Source organism: Dendropsophus ebraccatus, chromosome 4 (assembly GCF_027789765.1).
Source record: "Dendropsophus ebraccatus isolate aDenEbr1 chromosome 4, aDenEbr1.pat, whole genome shotgun sequence".
Lineage (NCBI taxonomy): Eukaryota > Metazoa > Chordata > Amphibia > Anura > Hylidae > Dendropsophus > Dendropsophus ebraccatus.
The window spans coordinates 15,507,312-15,526,719 of NC_091457.1; the positions used below are offsets into that span (position 1 = coordinate 15,507,312).

At 44.3% G+C, this 19,408-nt stretch overlaps 1 protein-coding gene across 2 annotated transcripts in view; it reads right to left on the bottom strand.

The window, feature by feature from the left end:
- Positions 1-1,350: 1,350 nt before the first annotated feature.
- LDLRAD3 (low density lipoprotein receptor class A domain containing 3) overlaps positions 1,351-19,408 on the bottom strand; it is a 131,535-nt gene continuing 113,477 nt past the window's right edge. For both annotated transcript variants that reach the window (XM_069965157.1, XM_069965159.1), the window contains 2 exons: positions 2,745-3,090; positions 1,351-2,491 (listed from right to left, as the gene is read on the bottom strand). In XM_069965157.1, coding sequence (XP_069821258.1) covers positions 2,254-2,491; positions 2,745-3,090 — 584 coding nt within the window. In that variant the 3' untranslated portion in view covers positions 1,351-2,253. The remainder of the gene's footprint in view (positions 2,492-2,744; positions 3,091-19,408) is intronic.

Here is a 19,408-nt window from a genome sequence, read left to right on the forward strand (position 1 = left end):
CCTACCGCGTGATCTCGCCGGAGACGTTAATATTAAATTTGTCTCCCTTTTTCCCGCTTCAGATCTTAAGGTTTTTGTGTTTTTTTTCCCCTCCTCTTTTTCCTCGGAGCTGCTCTAGTTTTCTGCATGTATGATAATTTTGACTACTCAAGTCTGTATCCAAATAATTGCCTGTCTGGAGCTTCAAAAGAAAAAGAAGAAGAGAAAAAAATGTATCCAGGTCGTCGTCAAGTTTATCTCACGGAAGAGCAAAACGCGCCGCCAGTGGTACAAACGCAATCAAAACAATTGTCTGGGATGTCAGAACGCCCCGATCTCCTACACGCAGGAGGAAGACATTTTGTACATGGAACCATAATTTGTTTGATGTTTGGAAAATATCTTGGAGGAACCTCAGCTACTTAAAGGCCTAAACTTTAGTTACTAGAGATGAGCGAATTTATAGTATTAGAGAAGTGCTTTATTAGCGCGGTAGTTGGCTTATGAGCCAAAGTTTGTGCAGCTGTTGGTAGAGAGTTAGGGCCCTATTACACGGGACGATTATTGTGCGAAAAATCGTTATATCGTTCTAATTTAAACGATAATCGTTTCAGGTGCATTGCAGGCAACGATCGAAAAATCATTTGTCTGTTGTTGATCACACCTTATTAAGCTGCCCTTAAATTATTGTTAATCGTTCGCTAAATATTTTCAGGAGTAAACGACCGTAACTATCAACTATCACTTTTTGGGGAACGATTTCAGGTTGTTCCCAGCCACACTCGTTTATGGTTAAAAATCGCTTAGTCTAATAGGACCCTTGGGAGACTTGCACTGGAGTCAGGTGACTTAAATATAACGTATATAGGTACCTCGTGTTTGGTCCTAAGACTTAAGTCTTCACCGACCAACCGAGAGGTTGGACGTGTTGGATCTTTATCGCTCGGCCCTAATATTCTGAGAGGGATAAACCAGCACAAGCTCTCTGCTTACCCCTCCCCGAAAGAGAACATTTGACCGTGCTGAATGTTCATGTGCACGGGGAGGACATGAGGGAGAAACGTTAAGCAAAACGTTATTAAAAATGTATGGCCACCTTAAGGCCAGTCTTAGGCCGGTGACCCAAAATTACACTGACACATTCAATGGCTTGTGAACGGAATCAGCCTGAAGAGAGACCTGTGAGACCTATGAGTAGTGGCAGGCATACAGCTCCACGGGATGAGACTATTGAGTGTTTTAAGCACCGCACTATTAGAGCACCTCCCTGTTCTGTTGCTTCCACTTTTCAGCATCCTTTAATGCCTCTTTTTTGCACTGTCACCTTCCAAGGTAGTTTGCTTACCTTTTGTGCGATTTTTTTGTTCACTCTTTCTTACAATTTTTCTGGATGTGATGTGACCTAAAATCTGCATTTTTGCACTTTGGCGGGTTTTTACATCCATGCTGTTTACAGTGCGAGATCAAGAGTGCCAAAATTTATTGGTTTGGGTGATTCCACAAGTGGCGATCGCAAATAAGTTTATTTTTTATATATTTTTATATAAACTTTTTAACTTTTATTATGTTATGGGATTTTTTTTTTATAATGGGATTTAATTTTAATAATAATGATTTTTTTTCCCACAGTTACTTGAAGTCCCCTGTATGCATAGGTATTGCACTGATCTCTTAGATTAGTGCTCGATTACTATGAGCTGCTGGAGCACAGAAGTACGGACTATTACTATGGGCTGCAGGTCTGACAGCGGCATTTAAATGGTTAATTAGCCAGGTGTGGCCTGCATCGCCTAATAGACACAGTCCCCTCTCTGAACCCCTTACCTGCCCCAGGACAGGTAAGGGGTTCATGAAAGCCATTCCAATTCATGGAATGGCTTCCATGAACTGGTTCCATCCACAAAATGGCTTCCTCCATGGTCTGAAGGAGATCAATGGGCTCTTCTAAAATCCTGAATGTTTACAGCATAGCCGTGGGTTGAAGCTTCTGTACTAGCCACTCTGGACTACACCACAGCCCAGCTTAAGTGCCTTATTGCTTCTGAAGGATAACATAGAAGGATAACAACATCAATATTTAAACATACAACTGGAAGGAGAGGAAAAAACATCTAAAAAAATAGACCTCTGCACTCTATAAAAATATAAGGAACATTTGCCGGTAACAAGATGCCGCAGACCAACCCATGATTTTTTTTTTTTTTTAGTCTTTTTTTTGTCCCCCACCACAGTGTCTTGTAGGTCATTCTTCATTGTGGGTGGGGGTCATGGCCTTCAGACCTCCAGTACGGTATGTAGCTGAGAATCACTGGGGGACGACACTGTTTCCGGTGCATCGGAGGGGCTGGCCGAATCCCAGGAACTGCTGGGTGTGTCCAGGGTATTGCCCGTAGACCCTGAGCTTGTGGCGCTGCCTGTTCGTGAGCGGTATGGAGGAAGTTCTGTCTGGCTGGAAGTTTCCACGTCTGAAGAGTAAGGTGGTGGCGGCAATGAGAACCAAGGTGGACAGGAGCTGTAAAAGAAGGACATGTTGTATAATGCACAACAATGTATGTTCATAAGTATTAGTTTCTAACCTGTGGCTCTATAGCTGCTGCAAAACTGGAGTTAGAAGCTGGGATTTGTATTTTTGCCAAACCTTGCAAGTCACAGGAGGAAGACTGGTGACTGGTGATGATGTTCTCAACCAGAAGCAATGGATTCAATGCCTTTAACTAGAAGGTAAGCTCACCATGGGGGTCACCAAACATAATAAAGATACTCACTTGTCATCCAGCACTGCTTCATTATAAGACGGTGGCGATTCAATGTTCACTGGCGGCTGATAGCCCTCACTTGACACGTAATGGACCCCGTTGTTGACATTGTAGGTGACCCTGCAGTTGTGCGGGTGATCCAAGACCACCAATCTGGAGAGAAGCAGCGGGTGCTGAAGCCGATGCACCGGAAGACTCATCAGGTTGGTACGCTTCCTCTGATGGTGCAGGACGAGGGCCAACAAGGCCACCACCAGCACAAAGATGACCGAACTTCCGATGATGGTGTATGTAATACTGGGGTAATAAAGTAGCTGGATCTCAGAAGACACATATTCCTGCTCGTGGGGGCCCTCTGTGGAGACATAAGAAAAACAGCCAAATAAGTGGAGTGACTCCATAACAAGGTAACCTTTATAATCATACTGCTGCCCACTTTTTGTTAAAAGGAATTGTTGGGTCATGTGAAGCGGATTGGGCACAACCCTAAGGCTATGTTCACACAACGTGAACACCCGGCCGTTCTGTGACCCCGGCCGGGTAATCTTTCTGGCCGCGGAGCTCTGATGCGGGAGCCGCTTGCTTCACTGTGTGAACTGACAGGTCTTTTTTTTCCAGCGCCGCATGGGATCCTGACCGGAGCGTATACGTAGTGTCAACATAGCCTAAAGATGTATGTACATTGATATTCAATAGGTGGGAGTCCGACTCCTGACATCTCTGCTGAACAGCTGTGGGTGCTGTTGGCTGTTCATTCCCAACCTGGTACAGCTCTGTACATTGGGCGACGGCTGTACTAACCAATGGTAGTAAAGGGGGTGCACCACTTGCAGTGACATCAATCAGCTGATCATGGTGGTGCCAGAAGTTGTTCCATTACCTATTGAATATTGATGACCTATCCTAAGGATATCCTAAAAAATCTTGGAAAATCCCTTTAAATCTGTTAAGTTGATAAATATGACACCATTTAATGTAGCCAGTCCACACACAATATTATAGTTCTAAAGCAGGGGTAGGGAACCTTGGCTCTCCAGCTGTTGCAAAACTACAACTCCCATCATGCCTGGACAGCCAAAGCAGGCATGATAGGAGTTGTAGTTTTGCAACAGCTGGAGAGCCAAGGTTCACTACCCCTGGTCTACAGCTTCATATTAAGTCAGCCTATGGACTCTACCTCTCCCATGTACACAAGTCTTCAGAAGATCTCATGGTCTAATAAGTAAATCTTTGTATCAGCCCAATGATTCCCCCTCCACGGAGGACATGACAGTCACTTAAAATGCTGCCCTGAAGTTTCCTCCGTGGAGTGTCGAGCCATCTGCTTGCTGACATTTTGCAGCAATTCCGGATGTCTGATTTATGGTCCCAAATTTGCAAAGCAATAAAACATAAATTAGAATGAAGATCTTCATGTCCCGGCGCGGCAGACACAGATACAGCGTTACATGGGTGAGCGATCTGACAGTATCACATGGCGGACAATGAAATGTAGCTGTAGAAGAATCGGTCACAGTTACTGGGGAGAAGAGTGGAGATGGAAAACAAAGGGCAAGAAATGTTCTTTTTATTGTATATTAATGTAACATTCCAAAAATAATTAAGCCTGCTACAAGGACATAAGAACATGACACTGAAAGAACACCAAGGAGATTAGTCATGCACCGCCCCTTTAAGACCTCTACACAATATATCAGTCTTGTCCGAAGTGTTATTTGTGTTTTTTTGCTATTTTTTTTTTTTTTTTTTAAAGCCGGTCTATATCTCATATCTATCCATCCATTAAAATCTCATATCTATCCATCTACATAAATAGATAAGAAAGAGAGAGAGATGAAACAACTGTGTTTCATTTTCTCTAAACTGCTCAGGAGGCTGTAACTGTTTGTTGTTTCCCCTCTTCTTGGCCAGGTGCTCACTGATTGGTGGTTTGCCAGTGGTGGGCGGGGTTAGAGATGAGGGGTTACAGCTTTCCTGGCAACAAAAGAGACAAATCATGTGATTTTGGTCTCAGAATGGAGGGGGAGGACAGAGGAGTGGAGTCCAGGAAGTGAGGATTTTCGGCAGATTCAGGGTGTAAGTCAGGATGTGCTACAGACAAACAGTTAAATTCATGCAATAGAACCCATTACAAACAAGCTTAAGTGAAGTACCCCTTTAAGATGGCGATACACAGCTAAATTTTGGCGATTCTGACGGGACACAAGCTGAAAACTTTGTTTGGAGAGGTCAATAACCTCCAAAACCCTTATCGATGGTCATGGTAACATATAACTTCCTAGACTGTACACTTTTTATATCTTCTCCCTCTGTCAGGTGAAAACATAGAGCTACACTAGAACACAGCAGATTTAGGAAGCTCCACCCCCAAGGAGCTGTCCAGCAAGGATGAGAGCAGTAGTGGAGCCATACTGGTTGTATCATCTATGGCAGGGCTGGGGAACCTACAGCTCCCCCAGCTGTTACAAAACTACAATTCCCATCATGCTTAGACAGCCAAAGCTTCAAGCATGATGGGAACTGTAGTTTTGCAGCAGCTTGAAAGCCAATGATTCCCTACCCCTGATCAATGGCAACACAGCACTGGCTTCCCATGTAGAATTTTTTCCTGTATTAGTGATTTATTGGCTGGATTGTGATCTCTGTGTTGATATCCGAGCAGATTTTATGTTAAGTGAGAATCAATAAAACCTTTTCTTTCCCAGTTGTATATTTAATGACGTGCCAGGCTGAGAGGCAAAACGCTCAACCTCCTGCCAATGTATCAATTGTCTTCCAAATTATTCTCACAAATGCAAAAATATTCCTAAGTATGTGCAAGTGAAGCTACAATCTTATGTTATCCTATTTATCATTTTCAAAGGTCCAGGAACTTGCCAAAAAACTAGTCACACACATATGATTAATGTCAAGCAAACCTGACGATTTTGGTGAGCATTAGAGATGAGCGAGTCTCGAACATGCACAAGTTCCTCCAATCTCTAACGTTCTGCATTTGATCACAGATGGGTGTAGAAGTTGGATGCAGCCCTAGGACTGTCTGGAAAACATGGATACAGCCATAGGCCATAGGCTGTACCTACGTTTTCCAGGACTCCAAAGGGCTGCATCCAACTAATTCAGCCATAGGTAATCAAATGCAGAACGTTAGGGATTGGACAAACTTCTCGGACCTGTATGTTCTTCGTTGGCATTGGACTTCTTATCTTCAGAAAGGACGTAGAGATTATCGAATAATCATCAAACAGTGAAGAGGAAAATTAAATTATCTACTGACATCTATGGGTAGGAGTCCAATGCTCAACCAATTACAAAGATGGAAAAAACTCTACCTAAAGATGCTTGAGCACCACCTCAGCCTGGAAACTATGCCAAAATCTTGGTATCTGGATGGGATATTGCACAGATATAATAAAGATGATCAGTAAGGCTGCTCCTCCTTTTTGTCTATGTGTTCTCCATTTTCATGGGGTATAGGGATTAGTTCATTTTTTAGGAGACATTTAGATAATCGACTAATGGAACATTAAACAGTGGAGTGGACAGTGAAACTCTCCCTGACACATTTGGGTAGGAGTCCATTGCTTAGTAGATGGAACAACTCTACACCCTTGAGCAACACCTCGAGAAACGATGGTAAAATCTTAGTGTCTGGATGGGATAATGCTCTTTAGGATGGTCTAAACACAGGTATAATAAAGAACATCAGTTGGGCTGCTCCTCCTATGGCTTCTCCATTTTCATTGTGTAACATTCATATAATCAACCAAGAGTGGAAAGTCAGTCCCTCTGCTTGGGTAGAAGTCCATTGCTCAACCAATAACCAAGATGGAAAAACTCTACCTGAAGACCCTTGAGCACCACCTCCTTGAGCCAAAGACCCTTGAGCACATCTCTTTGAGCCAAAGACCCTTGAGCACCACCTCCTTGAGCCAAAGACCCTTGAGCACATCTCCTTGAGCCAAAGACCCTTGAGCACCACCTCTTTGCGCCAAAGACCCTTGAGCACCACCTCCTTGAGCCAAAGACCCTTGAGCACCACCTCATTGAGCCAAAGACCCTTGAGCACCGCCTCATTGAGCCAAATACCCTTGACCACCACCTCCTTGAGCACTGCCTAGAAACAATGCATTGGGCCATCCGGTTCAGGGAACTTAGATCCATTTTATTGCCACTGTTAGCAATGATCCATCCTCCTCCTATACTGTAGTTCTGTATTCTGTTCAGCAGTCTGGGAAAGCAGAGGAGCTTCTCCTTTAAGAGCTGTCACGCTTAGCACCACATAAGCTATCACTCCGCTTTCCCACAAAGGGGTAAAACTTTTGCCTTTTCAGCGAGGAAAGCTTTTTAACAAGCAGCTGGTAACGTGCCCGGCAGACTACAGATACGCACGGCCTGGTGTCCGACACCGGTTCCCACATTACTTGGCGCAGCTCGGCAATGTCAGAGGAGAATGACTTTAATATTATGGCTTTGGAATTGAATAACAACATCTGATCTGCCAAAATCTCGGTGTCTGGGAGGGATAATGCTTTCTGGGGAGAGTGTAAACACAGATATAATGAAGGTGAACAGTCGGGCTGCTCCTCCTTGCAGAAACAATGACATCCTCTGCCTGCGAAGCCCAGCAAGGGCTTGGAACGGCGCCGGTCTCTGGTCGTCCTGCAGATCTCCAGCTCCAATAAAAGAGCAGTAAAGAGAATGCACACAATGGCAGAGGGGAGAGATAAAAATCACTGCGTAAAAAGAGATTTCAGGAGAATCCTGCTGTGGCCAGAGCTTATACCGTGGAGCTGATTTCCTGCAAAAAACTGGGCTTAAAGGGACAGTAACCTCTGGTTACAATCTGTGCGGGAACGATAAGGGTCTCAGGCTGCACTGGCGTCGCTCTGTAATTATTTTCACAGTATAGTAAAATGGAAACAGCCTAAAGGAGGTATTCCACTCAAACATAACTTTTGATATGTTGCTGCCCATGGTGAGACTAACAATGCCTTCCATACCTTGCCTTATTATCGATTCAGTCTCCTTCCCCCAGTTCTGAGCTGCTGCTTTCTGCTAAAAACACAAAAATCACAGTGTGAGCTTTCCACTCTTTCTCCCCCTTCTCCCTTCTGAGACAGCTGACGTAAACAAGTCCCGGACTGGCTTTATCTGCTAAATTGTAGCTTCTTTGTAATGCTGGGAGGGTTAATCCCAGTGAGTTCAGCAATTTGACTTTAGATTGACCCTCCCAGCATTACAAAGAAGCTACAATGTTGCAGATAAAGCCAGTCAGGGACTTGTTTACATCAGCTGTCTCAAAAGGGAGGGGGGGGGGGGAGGGGGAGACAGAGAGAAAAGCTCACATACAGATTTTTGTGTCTTCAGCAGAAAGCAGTCGCTCAGAACTGGGGGAAGGAGACTGAATATATAATAACAAGTATGGAAGGAGTTGTTAGTCTCACCATAGGCAGCAACATATGAAAAGTTATGTTTGAGTGGAATACCCCTTTAAGTTTTGCCGGTTTTAAGATAAGATTTTGGTCAGATGGCTTACTCATCCCATAGCTTTTCAGCCACAGATGATTATGTCCTCTACAGAGCCATAACATGACTGTACCGGCCAATGGCCACCTGCTTTGACCTCTGATGACAAGTTACTGTAGCGGGCACAGGATGACCGGGACATTCATTTGTAAAGCGGTAATGAAGATGAAGACAAATCTGATTATTCACGAGCCAGGAAGGTAATGAATAGATGAGGTGGACTGTGTAAAGGACATGAACAATTATCAGCTGCCGGGATAGGAGATAAGAGCTTTTCTATCTATATCCATTATGGAAGACTACTCGAGTAAAGCGGCATCATTTTTACCCATGTATGGGTCCATGCCAAGCTTTTTTGTTGTGACTGGTTGTGGTCATCTATTTACTGACTAGTGCAAAGTATAATTCCCATAAGCTAAACCTTTGGCTGTCCAGACGTGATGGCAATTGTAGTTTTGCAACAGCTGGAGAGCCAAAGGTTCCCCCCTCCCTGGGTTAGTGTTTGCTTAATCTTGATTTGCAATAGGGATGATGTGTTGTTTGTTAGATTTGTCTTGTGTTTGTTATTACATGTAAAAACTTTCCGTAAGACTACTACCTTTATCAGACTCTGACATCCATGGTAAGTTGCCTTCTTTTTTGCTTATCACATCTGATACCAGTTTGTATTCTTTCTGTAAATGTTGCAGGATCTCCCTACTGTGTTCTACCCTAAGTCCTGGGGGTATCTGAGTACTGGGAGCCAAGAAAAGCGACTGCCTAAGGTGAAGCTTAAGTAGACTACAATGTAAGACTCACCCCAAATACCAGAAAATAACAGGAGAACTGCAAACTTGCTCAAGCCTGAGAAAATCAGTAAATGAGCGTCAATCTCAGTGATCGATGATCATTTACAGAGCGCTTTTGAAAGCTAAGATCAGTCGTGCAGCATCGACCGTCAGCTGCAGATCCTCTATTACATCGGGAGATTTACCGCTAATGGAAAATTATTTTTTCAAAAACAAGTGTTTTTCATGGATAGTTTGGCCCCTTATCTCCCCCTTGGGGTTCTAAGCCTCGTGATTGTGCTGCTATACTGCTGTATCAAGCAATCCAAGGGTCAATATATTTCCCAGGTCCCTATACATGTAATATCAAAGTTGGCTGAACCCGCTACTGGCGTATAAGGTGTATAGGAGTCTCAAAAATTTCACTGGAGATAGGGTCGGGCATGATGGATTTTCAATGCCGACTCCTTGGTTCTTGGAGGTATAAGCCAGCACCAGAGCAATCTGGGTGCTGCTCACTATAAAGAACAGATGGCTCTGTCAAATCTTCTTGTATATAGATAGTACAAGAAACATGGCCGTATGTTCATTACTAAGGGTGAATAGGCTCCTTAATAGTAATGAGATGACTCTGCTGAACCCGTCCCAATCTATACAGCAAAGCTGAAATGTGATCTGCTGAAAGTAATAAATATCAGTCTATCGGGCACAGCTCTGATGGTTACAAGAGCAAGTGTGAAAACTCCAGGACTATCACCGCTATGTGTAGACAAGGCGTGCGTCCCTTTAATACCGACACGATGAACTCAGGAGAGAGGAAATAAGAGTCGACTGCTTAGATAATGGCAGTAATTGAATCTCATTCATCATCATCTTAGACTTGGATCAGCTGACTGAAGACCGCAGGCAACTGGTCGCTCCCTGGTGAAAGTTAAAAATCACGCTTTGCTGGTTCCTAAAGCAACTAGAAAAAATAGGCGGAGGAGGCGGCTGATGGTGGCGGTTTCATTAGGTACACGCTATGCCCTTCCACTGAATGACACCGAGAATGAGCCGGCGATGATTAAAGAGATTGCAGAGGTGTCTAATTTCTGTCACCTAATAAAATGCTGCTTTACGGGGAAATACTGACAATCAGATCTGCTGTATGCGTACCCGAGACCTAATCAAATAGATGGCTGCCATCTTCAGAGCTGCACTCTTAATAATCTAAGATTTGCAGCAAGGAACCTCAGACTTATGACAGCGCCGCTGAGAAGAAGCAAACGCTGTAACCTCCTGACAATGACCCGTCCTTACATTATATAGGAGGTGGACAACTATACAGGATCAACACACTCATCTGCTTAAATACTCTGTGCTGCTGGGATCCCCCTTTCACTGTCAGTCTGTGACCTCCTACTAGTGCAGCTCTGGAGTACAATACAGGATGTAACTCAGGATCAGTAATGTATGTACACAGTGACCCCACCAGCAGAATAGCGAGTGCAGCTCTGGAGTACAATACAGGATGTAACTCAGGATCAGTAATGTATGTACACAGGGACCCCACCAGCAGAATAGTGAGTGCAGCTCTGGAGTATAATACAGGATGTAACTCAGGATCAGTAATGTAATGTATGTACACAGTGACCCCACTAGCAGAATAGTGAGTGCAGCTCTGGAGTATAATACAGGATGTAACTCAGGATCAGTACAGGATCAGTAATGTATGTACACTGTGACCACACCAGCAGAATAGTGAGTGCAGCTCTTGGGTATATTACAGGATGTAACTCAGGATCAGTACAGGATAAGTAATGTAATGTATGTACACAGTGACCCCACCAGCAGAATAGCGAGTGCAGCTCTGGAGTACAATACAGGATGTAACTCAGGATCAGTAATGTATGTACACAGGGACCCCACCAGCAGAATAGTGAGTGCAGCTCTGGAGTATAATACAGGATGTAACTCAGGACCAGTAACGTAATGTATGTTCACAGTGACCCCACCAGCAGAATAGTGAGTGCAGCTCTTGGGTATATTACAGGATGTAACTCAGGATCAGTACAGGATAAGTAATGTAATGTATGCACACAGTGACCCCACCAGCAGAATAGTGAGTGCAGCTCTGGAGTACAATACAGGATGTAACTCAGGATAAGTAATGTAATGTATGTACACAGTGACCTCACGAGCAGAATAGTGAGTGCAGCTCTGAAATATAATACAGGATGTAACTCAGGATGAGTAATGTATGTACACAGTGACCTCACGAGCAGAATAGTGAGTGCAGCTCTGAAATATAATACAGGATGTAACTCAGGATCAGTACAGGATAAGTAATGTAATGTATGTACACAGTGACCCCACCAGCAGAATAGTGAGTGCAGCTCTTGGGTATATTACAGGATGTAACTCAGGATCAGTACAGGATAAGTAATGTAATGTATGTACACTGTGACCCCACCAGCAGAATAGTGAGTGCAGCTCTGGAGTATAATACAGGATAAGTGATGTATGGACTCAGTGACTCCACTTCACCAAAGCTCATGCTAAAAATCAAGTACAATAAAACCCAAACTACTTTCCGCTATGAGATCCCACTCTGCGTATTGCCGTTCCTGCATTCTCTAATGACAGCATTTATCTTGTCAGCTGCCATCATTCAAAGACGTGAAGAAAACACAGGAGCCAAGCTACAGAGCAACCTGTGGAACTCCAAGGCTGGCTCTGTCTTCTCCCTAATCGTACCCCTACATGTGCTATGATCAGTAGGTACCATAACACAATGCATTAAAGAGAGAGAGAGAGAAAAAAAGCTTTCATGCAATTTTCTATAATTTCACCTCTGCTGCAATTTTGTCAAATTATTTTTCTTTCTAAATTTGACGAGGGCAAAACCTTCCGGGTGCCAAACCCCCCCGACTCGTGACACGTCGGCATCCTCCAAGCACAGGCTACGGCACCCGACGCAGCTTGATGTGTGCAATCATTCCGCACGACGCGCAATATATTTACACCGCCGTATAGATGGATCTGGTTAATCACAGCTTGTAAGTTGTACTTAAACCGGCGCCACAAGACGGCAATAACGGCAGCCAATAATGAAGCTTTATTGCTTTCATGAGATAATCGCTGGATTTTATAACATTCTGGGCTTACAAAAGCAAAATCAAATAATATGAAGGAAGGAAATCATAAGCCGCTGACAGTTCATGTATATCAGATGGAGAAAGTCTCCGAATATTACACAACCTAATAGTCAAGACTTGGCATCATGAGAACCATAAAGGAGAAGTCTGGGGAAAATACAGTGCGGATAGGGGGTGGGGTAGACATAATACAGAATGAATACTTACCTGTCCCTGTGCCCTCGCTGCGCCAACCCACCACTTGTCTGACCATGGCCTGGGTGAAAGTACCCACTCAGCCAGTGAATGACCCAGACATTGACTGGCTGAGCAGTCATACCATCAGCCGGGTCGTGACGTGGCAGGAGTGAAAGCGGGAGAATTCCAGCAGGGAGCAGTGATGCAGGGGCACTAGGACAGGTAAGTATACAGTCTTTATTATGCTATCCCTACCATCTGTCTGCACTGTATTTTTGTTTTTCGTTGTGCTTCTTCTTGAAAGAGATATCCAAGGATAAAAGAAACATAACTAACTTCTTCCACAAACAGCGCCACACCTGCCCTGGTTGTGTGTGGTATTACAACTCCTCTCCATTTCCTTTATTAGAGCTATTCCCCAATATCACACACAACTGGGGACAATGGTGACGCTGTTTGGGGAAAAAATTAGTTAGATTTTTATTTTTTATTTTTTAAATCCTGAATAATCCCTTTTACTCTCCGCACGTTCTATACTTTATGAGTCCAGTAGGCGGTGCTAATCATTGTCAACGCAGACCGCCCACTGGACTCCTACATATAGAAAAAACAGAGATTTCAATCAACCAATAAATCACCAAAACTTTTTAGACAAAACTGTGTATATTGATCCGATCAGCTCCTGCCCTATAATATGGTACTGGTAAGGTAGCTAGAATTTTCAGTGACTGAGGAAATCCCCCAATAACTGGTCCTGTGTGAAAGTGGGTGGGCCTGGGTGACTTTAACCCCTTCCCCCAATATGACGTCCAGGGACGTCATGAAAAGCAGTGGCAGAATGCATCATGACGTCCCTGGACGTCATGCCTTTTCTGCCTCCCCCCACTGTCCCTGGCTGAGATCGGGCTGCAGGAGAAGGCTGTGTCACACAGCCACCTCCTGCTGCCACTGCCCGGAGGGGAGCCGTGCAGTTAACCCCATAAACACCGCGGTCAGTGTGACCGCAGCGTCTATGGGGAGATTCTGTGCAGCAGGTTGATGGGAAGGCAGGAGGAGGCTACAGCACGTTGCCCCCTCCTGTCGCCACTGCTGTAATGCTCTCCCCAGGTCCCCCTTCCTTCAACCTGTAATGTCCGGGCTCCCCCCGCCCCAGCTCCCCCCGTTCTACTCTTCCCCAGTTCTCCTCTCCCTTCCTCTACTTGTCCCCCTCCGGATTCGGCTCCCTCCCCGTGCTCGTCCTCCCCGCCCCCGTGCTCCCCCCGTGCTCTCCCGTGCTCCCCGCTGTGCTCCCCAAACCCCCCCCCCCCCCCCCGTGCTCGTGCCCCCCGTGCCTACCTCCCTGTGCTCCGTTCCGTCCTCTCCCTCCCCTTGTCCCCCGTCCCGATCCCCCGGGCTATGGCTCCCCCCCCCCCGTGCTATACGATCAGGTCCCTGCACTGATCGTTTGAATCAGCTGCAGGGACCTGATAGTTTGAATGAGTGTCAGTGTGTGTGTCACTGACACTCATTCACTGTATAATGTATTACAGCACAGCTTATGTGCTGTAATGCATTATATATATACCTGCAAAAGTAACAAAAAAAACCCACCCACACACAAACATATAAATAAATAAATAATTAAAACAAATAAATTAAATAATTAAATACATAAATAAATAATAAAAAAAAATATACACATTCCCCATCCTCCCTTTATAAATGATCCCCTATAAATAAGATACACAAATTTGGTATCGCTGCGTCCGTAATGACCCCGTCTATTAACCTGTTACATTAATTATACCGCCAGATTAACAGCGCTCAAAAAATAAAAAAACTAACCAAAATGACAATTTTTTGTTAATTCCGCCCCCTAAAAAATATAGCTATCAAAACGTCACATGTACCCAAAAGGTGTACTGCTAAAAACGTCATCTTATGCCGCAAAAAAAAAAAGCCCTCACATATCTCCATTGGCGAAAAAAATAAAAAAATTACTGCCCTTACAATATGCAAGACACACAGTATTTATAGTATAAATGCCATAAACTATAACAAAAGTTATATAAAATGGACATCACTGTAATCGTACCAACCTGCCAAATAACAATAACATGTCATAGGTGATGTATAGTAAACGGCGTACAAAAAAATGGTGAAAAACAGCTGCTAAATTGTTTTTTTTATTCGTACCACCTCATAAAAAAAATGTAATAAATATTGATCAGGGTGTCAAATGTCCCCCAGAATGGTACCGAAGGAAACGTCAACTTGTCTTACACAAATATTTTGTCACCGCAAGGCCCTGTGACATGGTATAATGGATAAAAAAAAACCTGAAATAAAAAAAAGGCCCCAAAATTTACCAGGTCTCTGTCATGTCGGCGGCCTGTGGTTAAGTCAGGTGACGCACTGCGGCCACATATGGGGGATTTATAGTAACACTGGAATAAGGGGAATAAATAGTGAGTGGTATTTCTCAGTTAATATTTGCTGTGTTAGAGGAAAAAATAGATTAACATAGAATGTCTGCCAAAAAAATAAAAAAATTTTTATTTCTCCTCCAACATGCTTAAATTTCTGCAAAACACCCAAAGGGTTAATACACTTATGAAATGTTACTTTGAATACTTTGAGGGGTGCAGTTTTTACAGTGGAGGGATTTATGGGGATAACATACAGGCCCCACAAATCCACTTCAGAACTGGACTGGTCACTAAAAAAATCTGAATTTGACATTTTCATGATATTTGAAAAATCGTTGCAAAATTTTAAAGTCCTCTAACATCTTAACAAGTAAAAGGACGTTCACCAAATGACGTCACCATAAAGCAGACATGTTGTAGATGTTGCAGTAATAATTAGTTCATGTGGCATGACTATCTTTCTTAGGAAAAGAGAATTTTGAATATAAAGAAATTTTTCTAATTTTGGGGCAAATGTTGTGTTTTTTACAAAAAAAATACTTAAGGTATCAACCAAAGTATACCACAAACATAAAGAGGAATATGTCACGAAAAAACAATCTCAGAATAACCACGATAGTTAAGTGCATCGCAGAGTTATCACTACATAAACAGACATAGGTCAGATTTGCAAAATAGGCTGCGGAGGCAAGGGGTTAATGTGTATAGGGGTATAGGGCTTTAACATTCAAAATACACAATGAAATCCACTGTTCTTTGGAAGAAGCTCTTAAAATGTTGTGAAGAACCCCCTCCCCCCCCTTACAATTTTTTTTTAAATGACTCCCCTTTAAGACAACCCTACCTGCATACAATTTGGGACTATTCTCATCTTATTGAAGAGGCCTCCCATATATTACAAAAATTAGAGTGAAAAAGCTCTCCACTTTGGACAATTTTAGTTGATAGAAAAGTGATGTCAAAACTACTGGAATCGCAGTGATCGACTGAAATCTGTGCTAAAAAAGTGTTGAATTTCCCTGCAGCACCACCACTGGATAAAGTAAGTATTACACAATGTTCATTTATGTGTAATGCAAGACAGGATGCTCCTTGTAATCGCTATCTATTCTCAAAAGTGATGAGGATCCTGACAGGAGGACCCCCTTCTATTAAGTCAGAATCTTCAAAAGTGGACAATTCCTTTAAGTATACGAGAGAATAAAAAGGAATACAATTATTGAAGACAGGTAGGGTTTGACCAACAGGGGAAGGTTTCCTGACTGGCACCTTGGAGTGCCCTTTAAGGGGCCGTAATAGTTCACTAACCTAAAGGGGAAAACAGAGTTTCCCTTTAAATCCAGACACAATCTTTGTTCTAAATAAATATGATTCTTTCTACTAATTAAAGTAAGATTACATTTGTTTAATCGTCTGAGCCCACCAAACAGAATGTCAATTTGCCGCCAATGAGAAGCATCGCGCAGTCTGTTTCATCGCTCTAATTTCCTGTGAAAGAAACCGGTGGCAGATGCTCAATCCTTTCTCTTTGGGAAAGAAATTACAGCCGAACGGCTCCTTCCATTGTGTAATATGAAGTGAGACGTCACTGTAAACAAACAAGGCGTCTGGACCCTTCGGAGAATGAGCCCTCACCGGTTTCAAGGGAGGACGAGGTGCGGAACAGCTGGATCTGGAATGAATTTTCAAGATAAAACCAAGACATAGAGGGACTTGTGAGGGACAGATAACACTGGTGTAATTACATTCCGGTATGAACACGCGACATCTGTCGTGGAGCCGGAGACGCCTTCACTTCTGTCTTTAAAAAAAAAAGGCAATCTTATAAAGTCCAGCGATTCTTGACAGGAATTCTACATAGACGTCAGTTATATAGGACCGGGACCTGCTGTGCCAAACATCAATTCGTCTATTGAATCCTGCAGGTCAAAAACGGACACATAAGAGCTGTATGCATGGATGGTCAGGCTGATATGGGGTCGTGGACGGACGCAAACGAGTGTCGATTAGCAAAATCAGCACTTGTCTGCAATGCCTTCACGAGTAACGATAAATCGTGTGGCCGGGCTGCACAAACGATCACTACATCATTCGTGTGGCCATTAACATTCATGGTCTCCTGTTTACACAGAGAGATTGTGGGGTTAATAACAAGACACAGTTTCCTCAATTGCAATGGTGTTGTAAATGAGAAACCTGGTCTTTTATGGACGGAAGCCGTAGGGTGTTTAGTAATGAATCTAGATTCTGTTTGGGATCCGATGACAGACAAGTTGGATGGTGAGCACTTTCATCCTGCTGGTGTTATGATGTTAGGAGGACACACTGCCCCCTGCTGGTGTGATGATGGGAGGAGGACACACTGCCCCCTGCTGGTGTGATGATGTGAGGAGGACACACTGCCCCCTGCTGGTGTGATGTGAGGAGGACACACTGCCCCCTGCTGGTGTGATGTGGGGAGAACACACTTCCCCCTGCTGGTGTGATGATGTGAGGAGGACACACTGCCCCCTGCTGGTGTGATGATGCTGGGAAGACACATTGCCCCCTGCTGGTGTGATGTGGGGAGGACACACTTCCCCCTGTTGGTGTGATGATGTGAGGAAGACACACTTCCCCCTGCTGGTGTGATTATGTGAGGAGGACACACTGCCCCCTGCTGGTGTGATGTGAGGAGGACACTTGCCCCCTGCTGGTGTGATGTGGGGAGAACACACTTCCCCCTGCTGGTGTGATGATGTGAGGAGGACACACTGCCCCCTGCTGGTGTGATGATGCTGGGAAGACACATTGCCCCCTGCTGGTGTGATGTGGGGAGGACACACTTCCCCCTGTTGGTGTGATGATGAGAGGAAGACACACTGCCCCCTGCTGGTGTGATGATGTAGGAAGGACACACTGCTCTTTTGTATCAATGCTAGATGTGCCCGACTGTATCTCATCTAATATGTGTGACTGTGAATATAAAAACATCTTCACTGGGTGTGAGGCAATGGCTGCAAAAACATCAATGGTATAATGACCCCCACATCAGGGCACAGTCGACCAATATCAGAATCTCTTGTGTATGAAGATATAGATCCTAAATAGATCCTATTAGTTGCCTTCCCCGACATCAGTCAAAGTTGGGACAACCCAATACACACTGAATGGTTGGCCTGTCCCACCGAAAGTCGACCATGCCCCCCTCCCCCACCACACACTGATCATCTACCCTGTACCAAGTATCGGAGCCAGCCAAAAAAATTAATCTGGCTAATACATCTCCATAATTACGGAGGAGCATGATTTATACACAGGACGTTCTCCGCTGTCAGGGCGCATAAAAGTTTTATAATCCATTAGTGCAATTGGTGCAGGCAAATATAATCTGACAATGGCGCGGCGTCGCTTGTAGTGTTCTGCACGAAGGAAGGTAAGGCCCATATAAATAAGGCCATAAAGTGACTGAACGGTAACGTGAAATAACAAATCCTTTATAAGAGCACACGGCGTAAAATCAGGAAATCTTCCTATTTTTGCACCAATGAACAGCTTAAAGGGGCACTCCGGCGAAGGAAAATAAATTTAAATATATATTTGTAATTTACTTCTATTTAAAAATGTCTTACAGTACTCATCAGCTGCCGTATGTCCTGCAGGAAGTGGTGTATTCTCTCCAGTCTGATACAGAGCTCTCTGCTGCCTCCCCTGTCCATGACAGGAACTGTCCAGAGCAGTACAGGATTTCTACAAAGATTCGCTCCTGCTCTGGACAGAGGTGGCAGCAGAGAGCACTGGGTCAGACTGGAAAGAATACACCACTTCCTGCAGGAGATACAGCAGCTGGTAAGTACTGAAAGACTTTTAGTAAAGGTTAATTACAAATCTATACAACTTTAATTTTCACCAGAGTACCCCTTTAAAGGGATTCTATTGGATTTAATGTATAAAAAAAACCTCTGCTTTCTTTAAGGGGCCTATTCCATGGAGCGATAATCGGCCCAATTCGGCCGATTATCGCTCCATGGAATAGAAAAGACGATCAGCCGATGATCATGTCATCAGCTGATCATTTATTTAGGTTAAAACCTAAAATCATCGGGCACTGACTGCGCATCGCTGCGTGGAATAGCAATGCGCGGCGGGCGACCGACGATCTCACAAGCACTATACATTACCTACACATGTTGCAGGTCTTCTCCTGCGCTCCTTCTTCCTCCCAGTCCTGCGTGCAGCAGCTTCAGTGCGGCCTGTCTGAGCTGACAGACCGCTTAGCCAATCACTGGCCAGGACCGCTGCGGCCAGAGATTGGCTGAGCGGTCTGTCAGCTCAGACAGGCCGCACTGAAGCTGCTGCTGCGCGCGGGACGGAGAGGAAGAAGGAGCGCAGGAGAAGCCCTGCAACATGTGTAGGTAATGTATGGTGTTTAAACAAGGGCTGCAAGGACATCGGTAATGATGTCCCTGCAGCCCTTGCTAAACGCTTATCGGGCAGTGGAATAGGCCCAGTAAACGAGCGCCGATCTAGCAAATCGGCGCTCATTTACATTATTGATCGGGCCCCCATCGGCCCGTGGAATAGGACCCTTAGAAATAGCTCCACTCTTTACCATGGGGTAAGCCGCCGCCACTCCAAAGCTCTGGCACCAGCTTAATACTCCAAGAACAAAAGGG